Below are 25,584 nucleotides of genomic sequence, written 5' to 3'. Positions count from 1 at the left end.
GACCCATCGTCACCTCTTCCCAGAATCTCCATCGCTTAGTGCCCTTGCCTCTTCCTGGGTGGTCACTGTGATTAGTAGATGCACTAAGTATGAGGGACTTTAAAGAGCTTGGCCATAAGCAGAATGCCCAGGAGCTTTGTGACTCGGTATGTACATTTTTGTGAGGAAGGGTGAAATAAATGCAGATCAGACTCTGAAGTTTTTGTAGTCGATTCAACATTTTTCTGTGACTTTACGTTGATAGTTCAAACTTTTGCATCCTCTAGCTAGCTTCCATTTAGCATCTCTGCTCCTCCATTTGTTGCTGTCAGATTAATCATCCTTTTACTCATCCTCACGGCCTACAGGTTAAAGACAGACTCTCAGGAGTAATTTCATTACACGTCAACTTCATGAAGAGAATCCTGTGGGGAGCCTGGGACTGACTGCCACCCTGGTTCTCTTGAATACAGTTTGGGATGAGAAACTCAGCCCTGAGCACAGCTTTTTATACAGCTGGAATGTTTTTTCTTAATTTTTCTTAAGCTTTGCTGAAATATGAACTTATATTTTCCTTTCGTGTGTTCTAATCCAGCCTCCTGAAGAAGCATAGAGGATATCCATTTAAAGACAATATTCAGTTCCAGCCACAGTCAACCTTGCTTACTGGTTGTTATGGCAGGAGACATATGGGGAGGGAAAGGAATTAACACGTAATGGTTTCCTCTCTTTAGCAGACTATGCTAAGCACTTTATTCATCCTATTCATACTTCTTAAGAACCACCACCTCATAAACAAAATGGGATGGAAAAAAAAAACAACATGGACTTTGGGGATGGCACCGAGAAAGGAGTATTGCAGCATAGGGGTTAGAACACTTGAGTTCTAGTTTTCTAGTTTCCAGTTCTAGTTCTATTGCCATGAACAAGCTAAACGATGTTCATCGACTCGTTTAACTTCTTTGAATGGCATCTGCACAATGAAGGGGCGTGAATGAGATGACGTCTGACGTCCCTCCCAGCTCTGTTAGTCTGTTATTTTGCCATTTTCTAAGCTAAACATTTTCTCTTCTTTCAACCTTTCCATATAAAACATGGTTGTAAGACCCTGATCATCCTGGTCTGGTCATTTCCACTGAATTTACACTAGGTTTTTCGGCCTGACAAGCAAACCTTCATCTTTGTCACGTGGAAGTGGCCTGACTGCTCCTTTTCTCTTGGACACTGAAGTAGCGTGGGGTCCTGGGAGCTGAAACCCTGGGCTGGCCGGCAGGAATGATTTGCTCAGGCGCCTGATACAGGCCACAAACTCAGTCCCATTTTTCAAACCGCAGCTCCCAGGCAGAGGAACCAGACGTGAGTCTTGTAGTCCTTGATCAATTCCATTTGGCTCCACACACTTACTTGAGACAGCAGGTTAAAACTACGAATTTATAACTAGCTCACAGAAAATATTTATCACATGTAATTGAGACTAATATAATTATTTTAATGCCTTTGGAGCATTGCTACCTATAGCTACTTTCTGACTTAGAATGTTGCATGGCTTCTCACAGCAGAACTCAAGCAGGAAAATCAACCAGCTACTACCTCATCCCTTGTGTAAAAACAAACACAAAAGACAAAGAAAACTAGGTGGGGAAAAAAACCTAAAGAGTTTGTTTTTCATCTTCCACTTAAGAGAGAAAATCCAAAATTATAAACGTTTGTCACAGGCAAAGTCTGAGGGGAGGTACATAAAATTTACAATAAAAGCTTTCAGGGAATATAAGTACTACTTCTGAACAGTTTGTAGACAGAAGCTTAAACTGAAGTAGATTTAGTCATGAGCAAATGTAATACATATTTGTAATATATATTCACAAAAGAATACCCAGGAGAAAGCCAGTGGATAAAATTACAGTAATTTGGAGTTAAAAAAGAACCATGATAAAATATCCGCCAGATTCTTTAGCACATGACAAAAAAGCCCACAATAGAGAGAGGTGTAAAATGAAAAGTAAAAGTTTCCATTTTCCTCCACTGCCAGTCCTCTGTATCAAAGATGGTTATAATTAATAGTTTATTGGGTTCTCTTACAAAATTCTTCTTTGCATGTACAAGCACGCATACACATATTTTTATACAAGTGGGATCATACTATATGAACTATCCCACCTATTGCTTTTTAAGATTAATATATCCTGTCATATTTTTTGAGCATTTCAACTACTGCAAAAATGACACAAACCCATTTATTTAACCAATCCGCTGTTAATGGACATTTAGGTGGAAGAGAATGGCTACCAACCTCTTTATCTAAAAAACGAGGAAACTAAGTTCCTAAGAGAAAAAAAAAATCCATGCCATATCACACAGCTAGGTGGAATATATATATATACAAAATCAGGTTTTACTAACCCCTAATCTAGTGTTTTAATGGAAAAAATGTGGTTGGCAGAACGGAGATGAAAAACAAATCCTCTTGTACATCTCACTCTCATGGGCCTTTTTATAGAAATGAGAATTATTTTAAAAAGTTGCAGAAGTGTTATTGAGACATTTATTCCATTTTGAGAAAAGGTTTTCAGGGTCAGCAAGACTATCTCCAAAGTATTCAGAATATATTTATCCAGCAAAATCACTTTTCTTCCATCATCCCCATTTTAAATTCTTCGAAAGACACAATCTGCTAAAAAAATTAATCTTGCCTTCCATTCTCAGTCTCCCACCATTTCAATTATTATTGTTTGTTTGTTTGTTTGTTTGTTACCAGATCCTTCTTTCTGCTTAAACATCTTCCTCACGGTCTGGCAGGCAGAGCCATCCCCGAGGCACACGCCACAGCGATCCTCCGTGGCGCTGGAATCGATCTCATAGTCACAGCCGACCATCTGCAGGAAGAGAGACTGAGGATGAATGACACAGGCAGATGTCACCCTAGCCTTGGGTCTCTGACTTCTCCTTTCCGCCTTTGTTCTTGATGAGAATGGGGTTGGGGATAGACACAAGGACAAACATTGCCTTTCCCTGGTGGCAGCAGAGGAATAACCACAGCATCCACTGAGGGTAAAGGAAATACTTGCTTAGAGGAGAAAGAAGTCCACACTGAGTGGGTCTCTAATCTCCCAAGTCAGAGAGAGAATTGAACACACTTCTCAAGATTTAACTATGAAAATGTCTTGGAATTGAAACTGGAGCAGCAAGTCCCTTTCAGATGTGCAAACCTCATGCCCCTCCTCTCTCTGGAGGCTTCCCAGGGGTGATGCAGTTATTCCACCTATACTCTGGTTGTTTGGCCCCTTCACAATCCTCACTGGATTATTCTCCCTGGTTCCTGTCTGAGGACAGCAGGTGAACCAGCGGCCATCGGAGAAAGGCTAGCTTAATGCTCAGACCACTCCAGTCCATGAGGGATGAAGTCTCTGACCTGCAGACCCATCATCAGACACTTCAGAGCCTCCTATGACCCTAACCCTAACTACCCTTCCCACTTAGCCTTATCCCACCCATCTTGACCTCCTTTCCTCCAGCTGCAGAGGAAGAACCGGCCATTTCTCCTCTGAGCCAAGACTAATCTTGCCCTGTGTGCTGGACCGAACCCCTTCTCAGTGTTCTGTCCATTGGATCTCCTGAATCATCATCTTTCCTTCCCCACTTATTTCTTCTTATTTCTTCTCTTCAGTCATCAACATGGCCAAGTCTCTCCCATCCTAAAATTCCCATTCTGGAAAAAGAGAGCATCAGTGTTTGGTAGCATCAGATACCAAAGTACTGTGACTCTTAGACTTATAAAACATGGGAGCTTCAGCTGAACTCCTCCGTCGCTTGCTTTCTTATGTGGCCTATGCTTCTATCCACATGTCAGCAGTAAGAGGGAAAAGTAGACCGTATTTTATTGGTCAGTTGGTTCTTTTCTGTTTGGGAAGCAAAATTGGGCCCAAGTAGTTTTTTTCTCTCTCAAAGATAGTTCTCTTTCTGATTTTAAAGCCACCTCTAATAGACTGAAAGGAAGAACAGTTCAGGTCGTTAAAGACACCCTCACTCCATTGGCTAAACAGAGCATCCACGCCCACTGACAGAAATAGCTCTATTCCTCAGGTTAACCACCTCTACTTTCCTGTAGGTCTGAAGTCTGTGCTACTGGAGCCAACTGTAAAAAAATAAAAAAAGTACTGAGAGATTTAAAAACGTAATCTGTTAATCACAATGGAAAGAAAAGAATCATGTAGATGTGAAGCCTTCAGTGGTCATGAGCAAAATGCCAACCTTTACAAGTGCTGTGCTTCCATCAAGGTGGACCATCCTCTAAGAAGCTGACCTTCACTAATCATATTCCTAGTGATCTTCTTTCCTTCACTGATTTAGAAGAAGCCAGGGAAACTTCCTCTGGCTTTTATTAATTTTAAAGTGTTTAAAAAATCTCTACCAAAACGGATAGATTTTTTTAAAAAACGTGAATAATAAAGGAAAGAAAGCCAGAAAAACAAATACCTTGAGCCTGTTTTTCTTCCCCAGCAATTACTGTGTGCATACCTGGGTGGGCGGGGGTGGGGTGGGGGGGAGAGGTTAGAGCAGGGGACAAACATGTCCCCAATATGCTGTCCCTAGCACATTAAATGGGTTCTTGTGGAGTCTTCTCCATTTGCTTCTTCTGTCAATGCACAGATTACAGTCAACACTGAACTAAGTATACAACATAAGGCATAAGCCAGTTCTCCTCGTTGCACATAAAACACAGGGTAAAATAAATAGATGTCACTCTCCTCATTCGTGCCACATGTGCTCTGGCAACAGGATCACAACAGTATTGTCTTTCTGCCTTCAACAGAATCAGAAGTGACTCTGCTGCTGCCATCAAATGTGGTCAATGACTCCAGCATGGCTCTCCTCCAATGTGACTCTTAGGGTGCACAGAGGCCACCCAATGGGCAGCGATTTTTTTTAAAAAAGAAAGTCACTTAAATTTCCCATCATATTATCACTCCTTTCTTTAAAAACAGCTTGTTGAAGTATAGCTGTTATATAAAATACTGCATGTATTTAATGTATACAATGAGTTGGGACTTAGACAAACACTGTGAAACCATCACCGCAATCAAGGCAACAGACATATCACTTCCAAAAGCTCCTTGTGTCCCTCTTTAACATGAAACCCATTGTCTTAACAAGTTTCTAGTGCATACCATGGCACTGTTAACCACGGGCACTGCGTCCTACAGCAGGTCTCCAGGACTTTGTCACCTGTCATAACCGAACAGCGACTCTCCACTGTCCCTTCTCCCCAGCCCTTGGCAACCACCACTCTATTCTCCAGTTCTCTGAGGTTGACTGGTTTAGATTTTCATACAAGTGGAATCATGTAGCATTTGTTCTTCTGTGACTGTGCTTATTTCACATTGCATACTGTCCATGTTGTCACAAATGGCAGGATTTCCTTCTTTTCTAAAACTGAATAATCTTCCGTGGGATATATATACACCACATTTTCTTTATCTATTCATCTGTTGATGGGCATTGGGTCGTTCTCATATCTTGGCTAGTGTGAATAATGCTACAGTGAACATGGAAGTACAGATATCTCTTCAAGATTCTGATTCAATTCCTTTGGTACATACCCAGAAGTAGAATTTCTGAGTCATATGGTAGTTCTACTTTTAATTTTTTGAGGAACCGCCATACTGTTTATCATAGAGGCTGCATCATTGTACATTCCCATCGACAATGTTACAAGGGTTCCAATTTCTCCACATCCTTGCCTATACTTATTATTATTATTTTTTAAATAATATCCATCCTAACAGGTGTCATCATTGTGAGTTTGATTTGTATTTCTCTGATGTTTAATGATGTTGAGCACCTTTTCATGTACCCATTGGCCATTTGTATGTCTTCTTTGGAAAAATGTGTATTCACATCCTTTGCTCATTTTTTAAATCAGGTTACTTGTTTTTCTGCTATTGAGTTTCTTATACATTTGGATATTAATCAATTATCGTATATGTGGTTTGCAAATATTTTCTCCCATTCTGTAGGCTTTTTATTCTGACGATTACTTCCTTCCCTGTGCAGCAGAATATCATCAATTCTTGATTCTGTCGTTTGCACTGAAGAGTGTCTTCAGAATTGGAGAAATTAGGTGTCAGTCTTTCATCAGGCCCTTAGCCCTACGTGAGTGAATAAGTAATAAGCATTCTTACCAATTCTCGTTTTTCCCTCATGAGTTAACATGGTTTTACTTGTAAATTCTCAAGTGACTGGGAACTGAAATACCAGTTGGTGTCATGACCTAATCCACCTGGAATGTCATCGTTTCTGCCTATGGTCCCTTGACAAAGGTGGGGACTAGAAGAACACCTGGTTCTAAGATCGGATTCATCTCAGCCAATGAAACTTTAGTGCGCAGATACTTAAGGCACAGTCATGCTTCACTGGAAAGAAAAGGTGAATGCTTCTGCCATTTAACTAATGGGACGGTAGCAATAATGTTTCCACACCATAACTTTGGGGGCCAAGAGATAGGATCTGGCATTCTGGAGAAAGATTTCACCCACTGAGAAACTGATTTGGAAATGTTCAGCATATCACTGAAATGACTAAAATGGCACTGAGAGAGAATAAAGAAGGTACAGGACAGTTTCTGAGAGGAATGAGAGACGGAGCTAACTTAGAACAGGTAGGTACAATACATGGGACTGAAGATATTGATTTTGTAAGGGCACAAATTCACAAAGCTGACTTTTTTATTTTAAGAAGTACAGAGTAGAGGCTGATAGTCAGATCAGAAAAGGTTGTGGTTGCTTGACCAACACCAGGGTCCTGGGGTGAGAGACTGATGGAAAGCTAAGAGGAATAGTCTAGGAGACAGCTAATGTGATAGATTAGGGCATCTAGGCTGTTTGGGAAGGAATTAAATCAAAGCTATGTTGACTGGGGAAAAGGGAAGAGTGAGCGAAATCAAAGGCAAAGAACTGGTTACCAGGAGAAAGGGGTGAAAGAGCTGGAAGGTTAGCAGACTTTCTAAGACAGCAGGTAAGATTGCAGAGCTGGGAAAGCTGGAGGAAGGGTGGGAATATCGGCTCATATATTTAAAAGCTTTTTCCATGTCACAAATGTGATTAAAAATGAGACATATCCTGAAAAGAGACAGTTTAAATTTATATCTTTGATGAACAGGCTTAGGAGTTCAGTTCAGTTAAAAAAAAATGGGGGAAGGCATAGGTAGTTACCTCCTAGAACAAATCCAATTCTGATCAAGGCTTAATAAGTCTCTTGACAATAGAATCTGTAAATCTAACATGCCAAAATGTTGGCAAATACCATCATTTCAAAATAAACAGCTGAATATATGAACATAAGCAAATATGTTAAATATTTATATAAATATAAGCAAACACTTTCATATCCACAGAGAAGATGAATTAGATAAACACTGCATACATTTTTTTCTGATAGTTGAACATGTATTGATATATAGTAAATGAATAAGACTAACAGCTGAAAATATCTACAATCTGGTCTTTGGAAGATAAATCGAATTTAGGCTAATAAGATAAATTTAATTTGACATAATTTTTCAGCCTAAAAACAGCTCAGTGTGATACAGGCAGAAAGTGGGTAATTATAGCTTCTAAAAGGTCTTGACTGATTTCCAGCAAGAGGAAGGCAAGCTGAGAGAATCTGGCTTATTCCATTCAACTGATTTACTTGGTTTTAAGAGAGGCACTCAAGACCCCTTATGCTCTGTTTAAAATGCCTGTGTTTTCCGTCACAAGCTAAAGATGCTATCTCTCTGCATGCAACGGTGTTTAGGTCTAAAAGATAATTTTAGCATCACATTCATTTCTCGGTGACATAACTTCTCAGCCCTAACTGCATATGGGAATCAGCTGGGGAATTTTTAAAATATCAATCACCAGGTCCCAAATTCCAGAGATTCTGAATTTTGAGATCGAGCCAGATATCAGTAGTTTTAAAAGCTCTCCAGGTAATTCTAATAGGCAGTCAGGCCTGAAAACCACTGCTTTAGACAGTGGTTGGGCTGTTTTGGCCACTTTGGGAACACATCTAACCTAAAATATAATAATTATTTTTTGGCTCTTTGTATTTACAATGGTAAATAGTGAGTCTAAAGAGAATTTTTCTGGCGCTTTTTCAAATCTACAGTCTGATTATGGCTTGCTGTTCGCTTACTCGTTCCTGTGAATCAGTATGCTGCCTCCTGTGCTCTGGTCACTACAGGAATAAATCAAAAGGCAGCTTCAAGTTGATAAGTGCATCCTCGCAGGGCACTGAACACTTATGGGCAGGAGCTATTTACAGTGGAAATTTGGTCCAGTAGGAAAAAAATTATGATAAATATTTGCAAAAACAAAGAAAATATATTAAGAGTTTATTGTGTGTCAGATCTCAACACATATGACCTTATTTCATCTTTCTGAAAACCCCAGCTAGGTATATATTATTAATATCCTAATTTTATGAAAGAAAATAGCATTGGAAAAATGTCTAGGGTTATACAGCTAATAAAAAATGGTAATGAGTTCATATTTTAGAATCTGAGCACTAAACTATTTTGCTTTACTAACAGTTAATTAGGTATTTCTGTAGTATAGTTTTATTTCATTGATTAAAAACATCTTTTCTTTAAACTGAGATTTATGCCTGCGTGTTGGGTCATAAAACTTGTTCTTTGGTTCCTTACAAAACAAATTGTGAGCAATGGGAAGGAATTCTTCAATGGCTGTACACATAAAAGCGTTAATAAATCAGGTCTAAGTAATTAATAGAAAGGTGGAGTTGGGTAAGAGAGCCAAAAGTGTGAAAAAGTTAAATAGAAATCAGAAGACCTGGTTTATAACTACTTGCCATGCATCTCTTTTTTTTTAAGAAGATCATATTGGTAATCAATAAAGAATTAAATGTAAAAATGCTTTGTGAAGAACACTATACAAACTATTATTAATTTCCTCAAATTTACCTACTCTGTTGGCAGGTAACCAATGAATAATTTAATGCCACAGAAATAACCTGGGTTCCCTTTTCCCAGTATTTCCTTCTTTAATTTGGTTCTTCTTCAATTTGATCTTGCTTTATGCAAATAATATCACAGAGCACAACAAATCAAGAAATAAAGACAATAGCAGGAGGAAAACTATTCAAGTCCAAACTCTGACATACACTGAGAAGTCTCGTCTCACAGACCATGTATAAAACGGACCACATGCAAATGACACGAGAAAGCAAAAGGCTAGAACATCTGACTTCCTGAATCAAAAAAGCATGATTTAAAAAGTTACAGATTAAGGAAACATACCCAATACCTTACACATGCCATTAATACAGACATTTCTGCTGTTGCCACCTTCGAAGCAAGGGGTACCATCAATGACAGCATCCAGCATTTTTTCGGAAAACTGGCCATCTATGGGTCGGCAGTAGAGCTCGCAAGGATGTGCTAGAATGAAAAAGAGACAAATCCTTACAAGTTAGGTTTTTAGCTCAGCACCCTTCTCCCAAAATTCTTTTGCATGTCTGACCCCAGGTGTCATTAATCTGCAGATTCCCATCTTTTACCTTTCTGTGGCACATGCTAAAAATGTAGGCTTTTTTCCTTTTACAGTTTTACAACAACTTAATTTGGGAAGATTGCTTTAAAATGCTATGGATTTTGTTATAAATGATGAGATCTTTATATTACCTAAAGCATTATAGAGATTTAATGCAATACCCATCAAAATCTCATCGGCATTTTTTAAAGAAATAGAACAAAAAGCACGCAGATATATTGTTGTCTTCATCTGGGTTAAAATGTCTGTATCAAAACTAAATATTAAAAGGGAGAAAGTTTTCTATGTTTTAAAAAATAAAAGAATACATGCACAAACCTGCTACCAAACAGTGCTTAGTGGCGACTGGAGACATATGATGACTATAAACGGTTTCTTCGAAATTAAATACATCTGCAGTCTAATAATCAAAAGACATTTTAAAAGTGTAAGTTCTAATTATAGTTACAAAAGCAACAAACTTTCTATTTATATTTTTCACATTGTTAGCAATTTTTAAATTGACTGTTAGCAATTATTTGACTTAAATGTAGGAGTGCTAAAAACCTGATAATTTTAAATCCTGTTATTTATAACACTTTTCTCCCTTTTGTGAGGAAAAAAAGTTTTTCTCTGATAAATCCCAGATATTAAGAAAAGACAACCACCTCACCATCTTCCTGTCTATCTCATTCTAGGGACTTCAGCATATACACAGATGATGTAGACAACAATCTGCCTCTCAGCTGCCATATACAGGACACTCGCATCTCTTAGAATTGCTCCTTCTGTATGGAGGTTCCTCAAAAACCTAAGAATTGATCTACCATATGACCTAGCAATCCCTCTGCTGAGTATTTACCCCTGAAGACTTGAAAACTCATATCTGAAAAGATATTTGCACACCAATGTTCATAGCATTATTCACGGTGGCCAGGACATAGAAGCAACCGAAGTGTCCTACAATAGATGATTAGATAAAGAAGCTGTGGTACATATATACAATGGAATATTACTGAGCCATCAGAGATGAAATATTGCCATTTGTGGATGAACCTCAAGATAATCATGCTAAGTGAAATAAGCCAGACAGAAAAAGTTGAAAATCACATGATAACACTTATATGTGGGATATAAACCTAGAAGCAACAAATGAACAGGCTAAACAAACAGAGACTCATGGACATGGACTATACTCTAGTGGTTACCAGAGGACTATAGAGTAGTGGTTACTAGTGGGGTCGGGGAGGAGGGAGGAGGTAGATGGGGTAAAGGGGATCAAATATATGGTAGCTGAAGGAAACTGGACTTTGGGTGATAATCACACAATAGAATATATAGATGTCAAGTTATAATGTACACCTGAAAATTATATAATTGTAGTAACCAATGTTACCCCAATAAACTTAATAAAAAAATATTAAAATAAAAAAATGATGAGATCTTTTAATCTGACATCAAACCGTGCTTGTAAAAATAAGGCACGGCACATCTGGCTTTGGCCTGGAAGTTAAGTAATATCAACCAGTGACATGGGATTTTGGCAAGCATGACACTCGCCCATTATTTGCAGCAAAGTAAGTAGACCTCCAGGGGAGAGGGGGTCCTCTTCCACAGGACCAGCTCGCCAATAACACTATTACCACTATTGTAACCCCATCCCCAACAAATAGACTCCCTTAATTCTCAAGCCCAAGTCCTTGGACACAGATTTACAACTACAAAGAAACAAAAAATCTGCTTTTTTGGCCACGGTTGAAGTCAACTTGCTTAACACAATGGTCCATCCCGTCATACTGGGTCCTGCATTAAACTCATTTTAAAGTTCAATTTTCTATGCCCTATGGGTGCTGGTGACCTCTAACACAGAACTATTCTAAAGATTTACTTAATAACATGCATAAGTACCTGTATAGGTACTTGGGAGTAATCGGAAAGATAGATAACTTTTAAAATATAAGTTGCCTTAAAGCTTTCAATAGGTAATATAGGTCTATGATAAGAAGAATTCAAATATTAATTTTCTTTTGAATGTTATGTCTTATTTTCTTTAGGTGAAAAACTTGAGACTGTCCTGTTTAGAAAGGTCCTTTGGGGATCTCTTCTGGATATTCTTATTAGGGGAAGGGCAGTGAGTTTCTTGGTGATGTGACCAGCTGAGGGCTCAGTGAGACCAGCTATGAAGCCATTTGCTGTGGACCTGCCTTAGTGTGGATGCGCACCAAATGCAAAGCCAGAACATACAGCTCTGGGTGTGGCTGCTTGAGGATGCAGTGATCTATGTAGTAAGTAAATAAAAGTGTAAAAAACTTATACAAATAAACTTAAAGCAGAAGCTTTAAACACTGAAATTCTGGATGAACTTGAGACAGAGGTCAAAAGCATGTGCTCAAAGCTTAAAGAAGAACGGTAAATAAAAAAAAAAAAAAAAAGCAAATAAAGAATACCAACTGATTTTATATAAGGTGCCATGGATAAGTTGTCTGAGAAAATGAACAATCAAAATGAGTTGGAGAGATCACTGGACAAAGTGCCAATGGAAAAGGGCCAGAAGCCTCTGGGGACAAGATGTAAATCTTCATTCCTGGCAGCGTGATAAGCTCTGCCTCTGCCTGAACTGTAACAAAAGTACTTAGAGGGAGCCACCTGGGAGCAATTTTGCTCCTAGAGATGAGAACATCCTTCCATGTGTGCTGAGCCCAGGGAATCATTTCATGAAACTCGGGGCGATATATCAAGAAGGATGGAGGCAGAGGAAACACTTTTAAATAAGGCTTTGATTTGAGCTTTAGAATTTGGATTTGGGGCTTTGTATTTGGATGCATAAAGCAAAAAAGAGAAAGCAGTCCTGAATAATTCTGGAGCTTTCCTAAAGAAATAATATGTTCCAACCTCCTGGGAAGGGCTGAAACTAGAGGTGCCTAGGGTGCAAATTTTGAGGGATTCACTCTCAGGGTTGTATAAATGAGTCCTCATAGCAAGTAACCCCTCCTCCAATGGCCAGCATTGCACCGAATTCCAAAATGGTGAAGTTCCAATATTTGCCTTAGTTTCATTCTCTCTGGGCTTATGCTGTTCAACTCATTCCCTGAAGGATAAAACTACCCTGAGACATTTGCTATTCTTGTTTATACAGTGAGTTTAAAGGAATTTTGATTGTTAAAACAATATATTATTCGAAATTATGTCCCAGATCTTGTTATGCTCTGCAGTGGTTATCTTATCTCATTTTAACAATCACAACCACCCTATAATGTTAGTTCTTTTATTATCCGATACGATTTCATAGATGAGAAAAACCTAGACATAGAGAGATTAAGTTTCCCAAGATCTCACCATATGACTGGCAGAGCTAAACCTGGTGGTTTAGCTTAGAACCCTTTCTACTAGTTACGAGGTTAGTAGGTGAGAGCCATAACCTGCAAGCACACAAACGAAAAGAAATGTCTTTGATGAGCTCTTTAAAGTAATCCCTCTTCACGTTATTAGGTGATGCATTTACTCATGGATCATAACTTGGTAGAACACCGACTGGACTTCATTTTAATATTGTCTCATGGGGCTTAAATATGGTGCGAATCACCAGCCTCTGGAACCATTTACCTCTACAGAGAGCAGATGTAAAAGTTTTAGTCTACTATTACTTTGAGGAAGTTACTTAACCTTTTTATGACTCAGTTTCTTCATTTGAAAAATGAGGAAAACACACCTGCCTAGCAGAGCAGTTGCGAGGATTAAAACAGAGACTGTATATCAAGCACTCGGCACAGTGCTTGGCATACGGTAAGTGCTCGACAAGTGACAATCGTTATGTTGCTGTTTTCACCTTCTGACCATGAACTTGATGAATTATAAAGGTCCTTGCAGCTGCCCCACATGCTATGCTTCTATCATTCCAATCTTCTCTCATAGCCCTAAAGACATGTATTGTATGATGCTGGCTCAATTCTCTCCTCACCCCGAAAATCTTTTCTGAAATATTCTTTTCTCCTTCAGAGAGAAAAGAATATGCTAGTTCTGATCAATTTTGCACATAATTCATACTTTGTTTTACTATTTTCTAAACAACTGCTGTCTTGCCAGTGTAGTATAAAGAATTCTAGATCCCGCTAGGGCAGTAGGTGATTCCATGACTTTCCTAAACTATGACTGTGGACCTGGTCCAAAGATGTTCTGCTCCTACAAGGACTAATGAGTTTCCATCAGTTCCAAGACTATGAATTTTACAAGCTCCTCAACTGAACTGCAGTGTCCTCAAGGGAACCTAAAGTCATCTGTGCCTTGATCAGCTACTACTGGCCAGAGAGTATAAAGGAAGAATCATAACACTGGTGAGGACTCAAAAACACAGCAGAGGTGGAAATAAACGCCTTGGTGGTTCTCCTTCACACAAGCTGTGGAGTTAGATCCACAGAGATTTAAATCCCGGCCCTGACTCTGACAGCTTGGCGAAGGCCTCTCTGTCTCTGGTCCGCAGAGAGGGGGCTGTCAGAGGGCAACATGTTAAAATCTCCAATAAGGTGTCTGATATAGAGTGGTTGTTTAAATGTGGTAATTATTACCATTAACCTTTCCTAATGGGTTCTAAAGAACATTACACATAGAAAAACTCACGTTTGCTAATTAACAGACATGACAGTGATAAATACTGTTAGAGAGAAACTTTGGGACAAATGACAAAGAGATAATTTCAACCTCAGAGATCAACTCAGCCAGTCATCACAATGGACACTGGCCTTAGTGACAGAAGACAAAGATGTTCGTTCAAGCAATTACACGTTTATCCAGAAAGAAATGGACAAATTAATTAAGTTGCATTTACATAATGGAAGGCTATATAGTCACTAAAAAGAATGAAGTAAGCCATGATGCCACAATCTTCTGCTCAGTGAGTCCAGAGAGTTGCAGAATCAGTAAAGAATGATTCCATTTGCATGCAAACAAAAACATGCTTGCAACAATAGTTGCTTCTGAGGAATAAGTTAAGCATGATAAGCTACTTTATTTCATTCCATTGGAAAACTGGAAAGGTTTCCTTTTCCCTATAATAATCATAACATGTCTCCATGAAGAGGCCCTAATTTCAAGATTTCTATCTTGCTCCTGCAGTACTGAACTAGTACATCCTTCAAGGTAAGGCAGGCTAACTGAAGCATACTACATTTAAGAAACACGAATTTCTGTTGAGTGTAAGAACAGTATGGAGTCTTAGGAATGTCTAGCAAAACAAACCTTCATGGCAACAACAATAATGCACACAAACCCACACCTCTATGATTCTCCCAGAGTTTGCACACCAATGACCTATATGTGTACCTAAGGCCAGAAAGAAGCCTGTACTTGAAAGTAGCCACTGTGAATTCAGGGCTATCCAACAACTTACAAGGCTGAACCTAAATCCTGCTTCTTTGTCTTCACCTCTGGCCTTTGTTTTCATGGTGCTCTGGGATGTCATTAGGTTGGCCTATGATGCAGGGCTCTGCAGAAGGAGGAAGGGGTAGCAATGGATGGTCTTAGTTCTCAATGGTCATCATGAGTATCAGAGAGTCACTGTTCCAGATAGCAACCTCATAAATTACATAATCTCCATCAGAATTGAGTATTTTCACTGTCTCAGATGTATTCATCTGCCCTGACACATCCTTTTGTCTGGGTCATGTGACTTTTTTTTCCCCTCTAGCTTTCAAGAGCTTTTAAATCCATTTATAACTCAGCTAAGTGAAAACTCTAAAACTAATTTACTGGGAAACTCTCACCCTCACACGGGCTGATTAATCCTCTCAAAGGAAGCTTAGGTAATGGAATTAACTTATTGAATCAAAGGTTGCATTTTCAATTTGCAGAAACAGGACAGCTCAACATTTTTGGATAATGATCTTAAAAAATGATCATTAGAAGTGAAAGACAAAACTTGCTAATAAGGATAAAAATAATTCTTAGGTCAAGGAAAAGTTCTGATGCATTTCATAGTTTCTGAGTAAATTGCAATTTCGGTTTTACCATTAAAAAAAAAAAAATCCAGTTTCTAAAATCCATTTACAGGAGGGCTCCATGGGTATGAGTCCTGTGCAGTCGCCCAGCACCTCACACTTGTCTGAATGCTGTGTTGTTGCTGTCTTGAAATCCTTAGTAATTTTATAGTTGAACTTGTGTTTTGTAAGTGAAATCCGATGACACAGTGAAGCATGTACATGAACAGGAGAGATTTGTGATATGCGTGGCTGCCGTTCCTTGCCAGACTTTAAGGAATGCTAAACCTTAAACGAAGGCATAACTTAAAATGTTTTATAATTATAACAAGAAATATTCAACTCGAAAAAGCAGCTCAGTTTAATGATTAGGCTCAGATCAGCTGGAGGGAAAAACAAAGCAAAACAAAACAAAAGCCAACGCAAAGTCCTGATCAAAAATCCCAACTGAAAATCGACAAAGTAATTACCAAGATTGTAACTCTGAATGGTCTAAGATGGTATTCTTTTACTTTCTGATATGGATGTATTATTGGAATTCCCAAATATATCAAAATATATATTAGTTAAACCTAAGAAGTCATTAAAATTAATAAATTCTACAGTAACCACGGAATGGTATAAAAACAAGAATAGAATTAATTTTTTAAAATGAATTAAACCCACATCATTGATGTATTAGACTAGGCTATATCTAGTAATGTTTACTATTTACTGTATATTTTTAATTTCTTTCTTTTGGTTAAGATGTTTAAGAATTGGGATGCTAAATTTGGAATTGCAACTTAAATTGTTAAAGAAATGAAATAATTTTGTCATAATACTTAACTGTTTAGAAAAAATTGGCTTTCAAAGGTAAGATAGATAGGTTGAATAAAGTGAGTACTCATCATCATAGGACAAAGAGTTGTTGTGGCTCTTCACCTACCCCCAGAGCTCCTTGGCCATGTTTCTGAGTAAATTGCAATAAAAATATGAACATCTTCTTAGGTAAATTCAAGGAAATGAGAGTAACCCAATCTCTTTTGCTTTAGTAGTTTTAATATTTAGGCTGCAGAGTTAGACCTGGGTTAACTTGGCTCTATGGCCTGAGTTTGGCCACGTTACTTAAATTCTCTAAATCAATTAGCTTATCCATAAGAATTGGGTCAAAATTAAAAATTTTTTTTCATAGAATTTTCTTGTGGATATAAAATTAGGGAAATGTATTGTTAAGTGCTGAGTGAAGGGCTAAGCACAGAGCAAGTACGATAGAAGTTTAATATAAGCTGTTTTCATTATCAGTTAGGAATGAACAAAAAATTTTGAAATCAAGTTTATGGATAGCAGTTACAGATTCGTATGGGCTGCAGAATCTAATTTTTTTTTTTTTGGTGGGGTTTTTGGTTGCAAGTATTGAAAAAATCTTGACTAACAGTTGTAAATGACAACAGTTTAGGACAACCCAACCTGCAATCTCAGGATAGTTCTCAATTAAATTGTGTCGAGGGGAAATTTTTATTCTATGGTCTACAGAAAATCAAGTTAATTTGACAGTGTAAATTAATGCACTGGTGGTCTCTAGTATGTTAAAATCTGAAATATAATATTTTTGAGTATGAACACTGTTCTCTATTGCACTTCTATGAAATTTTTTTTTGAAAAATGAAATTAGAATTAAGCAATTTTGTAAGCCCTGAGATTCCATGGAACAGAGTTTGCAAACTTAAAGATTTGATGGAGTTTCTATGCTTATTCTAAATGTCTGAATCTATGATTCTTCTATTACTGGCTGCTTGGCAAATCTGCCAAAGGTCATGTACCAGGACACTGAACACTCTCCATAGGGTGGGTAGGAAACTCTACTGTACATATATTTTATCCTTCAGTGACTTCTAAGGGAAATGCTGGGAGGGTATAAAGTGCTTGATGCCTGGCACAGAATAAATGCTCCGTACATAGTTGTTGACCAAACAACTTTTTGTCACTATCAGGGATGCCTGTCAACTAGACAAATAACAATTCTTTAAGACAGAGTTTGATGTGTGAAAGAAATAAGTGCTTTGTTCAAGGTAGTAACTACCTGGATTAGCAGGTAAGTCGCTATGCTCAAGTAATAGTACTGGAGCCTGTAAGAAAGCCAGTGGGATGGAGGATGAAGGCCTGCAGCCCAGGTAGGCAGTGAACTTAATTCCATAATATGGTTTATTCAGCCTCATATTAGTTCTAGATGCAAACCAATCACTCCAAAATCAGTGATATTTATGTCTAATTTTATAACTCTTATTTCTTTAGTACCTATTGCTATGCTAGACAAAAAAGTACACACTTGATAAATGCTCATAAAAAAATGAAAAACCAAGCTGAACCAAATCTTTTATTCAAAGTCTAGTTACCCAAGCCATCAAAGTTTAGCAAACAAGTCCACCCCTGTCATACTACTGTGCAGCTATGCTGCCTTAGTTCTGGAAGGGTGGTCCTTTCGGGTCCAAAGGACCATGGACCCAAATAGTTTCAACAAAATAGAGAATGTCCAGAATACATGAAAGATAGTACCTTTTATCATTAGTGTTTTATTATTATTATTATTATTATTATTATTATTATTGTTTGTTTTTGTTTTGTTTTGTTTGAGTCCACGTGAGACTACACATGCGTTTTCTTATATTCGAAGGCCTGATTCAGGAAGCTAAATCGCACCAATAACCAAATGACTTGCTCTTCTAGAACATGAATGATGCTAAACAATGCGGGGCAAGGAACAGATGTTGCTCATGACAGCCAGTAGCTATCAGGGTATTCTGGAGACCCAAAATAGTGGGCAAAGCACTACAGGGTCTTTCTTTCGAAAGCAATTGACTATATCATTTTTATACCAGTTCAAATATGTACTTTTCATTCATTGGCTGACATCTAAGATTCCTCTTGTGTCCTATCACACTGGAATTTCAGGAACTTAAAATCGTTAAAAATTTTGTTATTTTTTACTTCCTTGCCTCAAATCTCTGTAGTTCAGGAAATTCCTTTCTATTTTAGTCGTCACTGGAAGAATAACAGCCAGAGATACTTTGATGTTAATCTATAGCTAATGGTTAATGATTCTGCTTCATTTTCAGAAGAGAGGGTGTAAGTGTCTCTGATTCAAGGGCAGCCTTGCCAAGGCTGCTGTTCCATCCTCCAACTCAGTTATGTCCCCAGTCCCTAATGTGCATCCTTAGATGCTTGCTTTTTACTTTTTATCCTTCTTAAACTGTCTTACACATATAAAATGTTGATTTCTGGCCCAGAGCTGGCTCTCATTATCTTCTGATGAAAGTCTTCCTACCATCCTTCCTTGTGCTGTTCCCCCACATGGAATGGCTGACTCTACTTTGAATGCCTTTCTTTTTCCTTCTTTCAGAAGAAAGAATCAAATCTTTCTTAAGAGCTAACTGCTTCCTTGGAAGCTGTCTTTGAAATTATTCCAAACCCACAGTGACTTTTTTTTCTAAGTTTCTGCCCAAAATTGCAGTCAGTTCCACATTCTCATCAACTTGTACTTTCATCAGTTAGGAAATCCCTACATGCCCCCATTTATCACTTAGTTGTACCTCAGCTGTTGTGAAGCGAGCCGCCACGTTCAGTAAACTTCTCGTTTATCTCCCAGAGCTCTGCACAGACTTGGACAGACTTAGCCTTCAACATTTCCTAATCAACTTAACCAGATCAGCGTTTTCATCTTCTAACATAGAAAACGCCTGATGGTCTAATTCCCTTTTCGTGGAACTTTGCAGGGCATCACAGACCCCTGACATATCCAGGCTTTTTGGTAATGGCTGCGGCCCCAGATCTGGAATATACAGTTATGGTTTCTTACCTGGATTAAAAACTGGAAACCAGTGGTAGAATTCATTCTTGTAGGGAACAGTGTCGAACTCGCTGCACTGCATCTGCCGAAACGTTGGTGTGCCCGGGGGGCAGGCGTGGACGTTGCACAAGCGATAGCGCTTTCTTTCCCCCGTGCAGTACTTCCCGCCAAACTTTGGTCTATAAACGGCACACACAAGCTGTTCTTTTAGTGTCCTTAAAGGCCAGCGTCATCCTTTAAAAAGCCCTGGCATCTGGCCATGCTCATTTCTTGCTAAACCAGGTCCCTCTTGACCCTCAAAACTCACCTTTTAAATAAATCCGTTCAATTTCATACTTTTTTTTTTTTTTTTATGTTGTTGACCATGAATCATCAGTCCCAGTGTATAGCTGCCTATTTTGAAACAGCCTGACCCCTTCCCATGGTCAATCAGTTGCCTGGTCATCAGCTGTATCTTTACATTTGTTTCCTCCTCTTCATTTCCATAATCACCAAACTAGTCCAACTCTTATTTCCATTCCTGTCTCCTCTCTGCCCATCCTTTTTCCTCATTCAGCCTATTGTGTGCACTATTATCTGGTGCACATAATTACCTTAATTTTTTTTTTTAATTACCTTAATTATTTTCACTTCTTGTTTAAAAGATTTTAATGGCACCCAATGGCCATAGAATCAAGTCGAGCCTCCTGAGTTTGACCTGCAAGGCCCTCACGATCCTGACTTAATGCAATGACTTCGCTTCCCACACTCCCCTTCATTTGCACACTGCCCCAGTGATGTGAGCTGACATTTACTATTTGTTTTTTGTGCCTCTGGATAAATTTCTCCTCTCTTAAGTCTCTAAATGTCTACATGCTACCTATGCTCAAAGGACCAAATAAATGCTATCTGCATCATGAATTCTTCCTGGAATCCTGCCAGAAGTGATCTCTTTCTCCTCTTAAATGACACTTCATTATCCTACTGTATGTTCTTCCTGTATTTAGCACTCCGAAAGTTAATTCTTTGACCCAAAGTCATATTCATTGACTCCCTGAAGGAGGTATAAGGAATTGTCCTTGATATTTGAGGTTAGGCTGGTTTTCTACTCGTTATGACAGTGACAATCTATGACTTGGAATCTCTCCAATTCACTTCCATCCAACAAACATCACTGAGGGTATTTTACGGGCCAGGCCCTGCTGGGTTCTTACTAGACAGCTGACCAACATCAAAGACACAGTCTCAAGGTCACTTGGTCATGCACAGACACGAATCTATGACCTGAATCATAGAACTGAATATGTGCCTGCGTTTCCATTGGCATTGTTCTCAGTGAACTTAAGCAAACCAGCTACCAAGATCAGATATGGTCACTCACTTGAGGAGACTTTATGACAAAATCATGGCCTCTGAGATGGGAGTTAGAACCATTTCCCCCTGAAGATAAATTAGAGAATCATCCTTCAGTTCCTCAACACGGATGTCCTTTTTCTGATAACCACAGGTCACTGGCCATTCTCTCAAGAAGGGCACAGACTGGTAGTAGCTGATACATAGCACTGACAAGAGGCGGCAGAACAGATTGCCTCTCTCTAAAATGGAAATCACTTTTCTGATCACATTGAAATAAACTATAAAATAGATTTTCTGTAAAAATAAAGTATAAGAAAGTCCTGGTTTTATATTTTTGAATTTGCAGATATCTTATATTTAAACAAAAGCAAATTTTATCAAAGGGTAGGATTTTAAAATAATTTTGTCCGAATTCCTCAGATGTACATTTATATGTATGATAAATGATAAGTAATAATAATGACTATAATAACTACCATTTACTGAAAATTTTCATAGTAGGTATTGTAGTAAACTCTTTACACATATTAACTTATTAACCCTTAGAAGAAATTTATTATATATGTAATGGATATGTGCATATACACACATGTACATATATATATAATAATATATTTATTAATAAAAAGATGTAAGATTTGGAACTGGGACACTGAGGGAATTGCAATCACATTTATCATTTGCCTTTTAAAAAATGTGCCTCTTACTCTTCAATGCAGACTATATAAAGCTGATTAAAGAAGTTTAATACATTTTCCACTTACAGGAGGCATCATATGTATACTTTTTAAAAATTATACTTGGGAACTAGTATACCAGCAAATAATGAAATTAAGAATGTAATATAAATTTGGAAAATGAGGGAATTTAAATTTAATTCATATATAATATCTCTATACAAATTTAAAATATAAAAAAATAAGCAGTTTGATTAAAAAATTGAAAGCCCCTTGTGTAATAACTACTATGGAATCTTTAACAGGCTAAAATGGATCATTAAGGTTTACAAAATCTTTACCTAAAACATTAAAAATAACAATCCTCAAAAATGTGCCTAGCTATATTTTCTTAGTTACCTAAGGGAAGGAAAATATTTTTATAAATTGTACATTCATTATGATTGAAAGAAAGCTACAATCTTATCAGCAAAATTGAGTCTAACTAATCTCTCACTGATAGAGGGGAGTTAATCTAGAAGGATTTAATTTTATAATCTCCTAGAGGCTTTCATTTTGAATGTACTTTTAAAAGAAATGTGCTTGTTTCTCCAAGCAATGGAGTCAGCTTACTTATCAAAGCTTCAGTAAGAATCCAGTGCCAAAAAGACAAAATGAGGCAAAAACAAAACAGAACCATTTTCCCCCCATGTTCTATGACTCTTTGGGTTCCCTTTGGGAGCCCACTGAATTTCACTCTGGAGGCTCGGGGTCACTGATGTTACACTAGCCAAGTCTCCCAGAGCTCATAGAAGGACGGAAACGTTTTTGGCTGGACTTACTCGGGGTTGTTGCAGAGCCTCTCTGCACTCTGGGCTCCGGCCCCACAGGTCCTGGAGCAGTGGGACCAGGGAGACCAGCGGCCCCAGCCTCCGGGAATGCTCTCTGGTTTCTTTCCCACCGTGATGCACTTGCCAGCCATACACCACTGGAAAGGGAGGAGCAGGAGATGTCAGGAAGGTTCCCATAGCAAGCTGAGCCACGAACCCTAAAATTCAACCCCAATTCTCCCTGAGCGAGCAGGCTTCCTACAGTCACACATCACATGGAGAAAAGGGCTCATAAAACTCCAAGAGCCTTGGGTTTCAGTCAGAGAATTTCAGGAATTGAAGAGAACTTTATGGTGCCTAGTTACAGCCAATGCAGAAGTGTCACTCAAAGTGTGATTGGCAGATTGCATGCCACAGTGTAAATCAACACATCGCTTTTTCTCACTGAGAAAGCCTTGCTATGAAAAGCTTAGTATGCTCAGTAACATAGTCGTTTAGTAACATAATTGATTTATATTACGTTTCTGGTGCAAGCCTCTAATCTTGTTGTAGAATATAACAAACGTTTTGCAGACTGGCATTGTGATAACACTTCTTTATAGCTTCTATAGATATTTAATGTCAGCAAAAGGTAACTTTATCCTCCCAGAAAAAGTCCACTCATTGCCAAAAAACACTACTTGTTGAGAATTTTAAGTTCTTTCTAATATCGAGGAAAATTTCTGCTTTCCTATAACTCTACCTATTGTTTCCAGTTCTGGCCTTTCAAGTGACTCAAAAGAAAAATTCACACTCTCCCTTTTCAAAGCAACCCTTCAACAACAATCACTTTATTTAAACAAAAGGAAAACAAAGGAAAATACATCTTGGTTGTCAGAGTGGCCATGTTTCCCAGAGAACTTGGGCATGTTTTATTTGTTGTCTTCATTGCCCCAGTACTTCTAGTCACTGTGTATCTTGATCCAGTTCTATCATCTCAGTGATGGCTCAGGTCATACCCCGGCTGTATAAAGATTCCCACTAAATGCCTAAGACCTAGATCCACAACAAGCCCAATTGATTTTGTGCAGCAGTACACATTGCCCTCTTCTCAGGAAGTCTGGAGAACGTCTAACACCTCTGAGCTCCGGGGTGTCTGGCTTTCCTGCTTAGTATATAGTGGGCAGAAGTTCAAGAAACACAGTCAGGTCAGATGATGAGAAAAAAGACTGTAGGTCTGTAAGTGGCCCCAAACTGTCATCTTTGGAAAGAAGGCCTTGGCTTGTTCTTCTCAATCTTTAAAATGGAGGGGAAAAAACTCTAAATGAAAGTTGATAAGCTCAGCAGATATTATTGACCGCAAACTCCATAGAAATTCATCAGGGAAAGATGGAATGGGTATTTTGCAAGTAAAGTGTGGGATTGGGCCTCAGCCCTCTCTCCTCAGCTACTTGTTTCCAGTGAAGGCTCAAAAGATGTAGTGGGAGCGAATCCTTCCTCTGGCTGGACTGACTATGCGATCCCCATTCCCCTGGAAACACCTGCCCTCCTTCTCAGCTCTTCCCAAGACCTCACTCTATGCCCACCGCCCGTCCTCCCCCAGCCTGACGCATCACCTTCTTCTCGCCACATCGTGTTCCATCTGCAGCAGCATCCAGCTTTGATCGACAAAAGCCCTTCACCGAGCACCACAGTGTCTGGCAAACATTCTGGAAAACAAAGGTGAGATTGCACTTCTTCGCATTTTCAAAACTTGCACAAAAGCCATTTCTACAGTGATGGTAAAACATACACACTCACCCACATATCTACAATGACTACTGCCCAGCACTCTTGTTTGCTCAGAACAGCAGCCTTCTGAGTGAACAAGAGTGATGGACAGCAATCATTCGAGAAGTCTCAGTTCAAATTTAATTTGGACTTTGCCATCATTCATAAACAGTGATCTGCAGACCATACTGGGCAATAAGAAAATGGGAGATAAAAGCCATTTCCTAAAAGTTGGGACTATAATTTCGATATGTGTGGCACAATATCGTTGCCCTTAGGTAGGGTGACTGGTGACATTAGCCATCATAAGTCAGACAGAGAAAGATAAATACCATATGATTTCACTTATATGCAGAATCTAAGGAATAAGAACAAATGAACTGAAAACAGACACACAAACGTAGAGGACAATCTGGTGATGGCCAGAGGGGAGGGGCATGGGGGGCTAGAAGAATGGAGTGAAGGGTTAAAAAAGTACAAATTAGTAGTTGATAGATGGTCACGGGGATGGGGAGCACGGCATGGGGAATGCAGTCAGCAGCAATGTAATGGCTAGGTGGAGAGCCAGAGGGAAGACAGAGTAATCGTGGGGATTGTTTCATAGACTATATAAATGTCTAACCAATGTACTGTATACTTGAAACTGATAATAAAATGAAATAGAATGGTAAAAGAAAAAGGCCAATCCAAAAACTGGATAGAAAGCATCTAATTAGTTGCGCCTGCTCACGAAAGGATATGGAAACTATTCCATCTAGGAAACCTCGTCTTCTTTACTTACTACGCAAAGCAGCCAGCTTGTTTTATCTGTCAGACTCTAAGAAAGGAGACCAATCAGGGGAAAACTGCAGTCTTCTAGCAACAGGTAGATTTTAGAGATATTTAGGAGGCAGAATTGGCATAATTTGGTAACCAGTTAGAAATGAGGGGTTAGGGATTTTTGCAACAACTTTATCGTCTCTGTTCAGCTTTGCTTGTTCTAAGTACTTATTTATTCCCTCCTCAAAGTTCTTTCTATATGTCTCTTTTTGTCTTTATCTCACTGTATTGAAATTTTCCCATTTGCCTCCTCCACCAGAGCACAAACTCCTCAAGGACAGAGACTCTGTCTTATTAATGTTGGAGTGCTCATCTTTTTCCTCTTATTCAGTATGCAGCACAGAAACTGGCTTGTCCATGCCTATGTGTTAACAATGATACTTTAGCACTAAAAGGGCAAGAGTTCAGAGAATAGTCAAGATCCAGACGACACAGAAATGCCGCAAAAAGGAGCCGGGACTTTCTCCTGTGATCTCCGGTGGCACCTTTAAGAGCGCAGTAGAACCATGTTAGATAAGTGTTTTGAAATAACTTGAGAAACAAACAGTGTGGGTGGGGAGAGATCAGGTAGGAGGTAATTACAATAGCAAGGAGAGATGATGAGGGACCATCAGTGGGAATGAAAAGGACATGACAGAGCCACAAACTCTTCAGGAGTTTAAATGTCAGGGCCTGCCTTCTCATTCGGATGCTGAGAACAAAGGAGGAGAACGGACTGGGGATGAACCTTTGTCCTACCTTAGGATCTGGTGATGCTCTTCAACTGGATGAGAAATTCAGGAAAGGGGGCAATTTTAGGGGTTAAGTTTTGTGCTATAGAGTTTATAGGTTTGAATCGCTGTGATTCTTGAAAATCACTATAGAATTTTTTTCACCACCATCCAGTGGCAGAGG

General features: G+C 38.7%; 1 protein-coding gene across 1 annotated transcript in view; it reads right to left on the bottom strand.

The window, feature by feature from the left end:
• ADAMTS12 (ADAM metallopeptidase with thrombospondin type 1 motif 12) overlaps positions 1-25,584 on the bottom strand; it is a 264,492-nt gene that overhangs the window by 80,041 nt on the left and 158,867 nt on the right. The window contains exons 10-14 of the mRNA XM_025043542.1: positions 23,718-23,810; positions 22,135-22,280; positions 19,311-19,480; positions 9,282-9,415; positions 2,732-2,852 (exon numbers count right to left, since the gene is read on the bottom strand). Coding sequence (XP_024899310.1) covers positions 2,732-2,852; positions 9,282-9,415; positions 19,311-19,480; positions 22,135-22,280; positions 23,718-23,810 — 664 coding nt within the window. The remainder of the gene's footprint in view (positions 1-2,731; positions 2,853-9,281; positions 9,416-19,310; positions 19,481-22,134; positions 22,281-23,717; positions 23,811-25,584) is intronic.

The sequence above is a fragment of the Pteropus alecto genome, unplaced genomic scaffold (genome assembly GCF_000325575.1).
Source record: "Pteropus alecto unplaced genomic scaffold, ASM32557v1 scaffold152, whole genome shotgun sequence".
NCBI lineage: Eukaryota > Metazoa > Chordata > Mammalia > Chiroptera > Pteropodidae > Pteropus > Pteropus alecto.
This window is presented reverse-complemented; position numbering and strand designations above follow the sequence as displayed.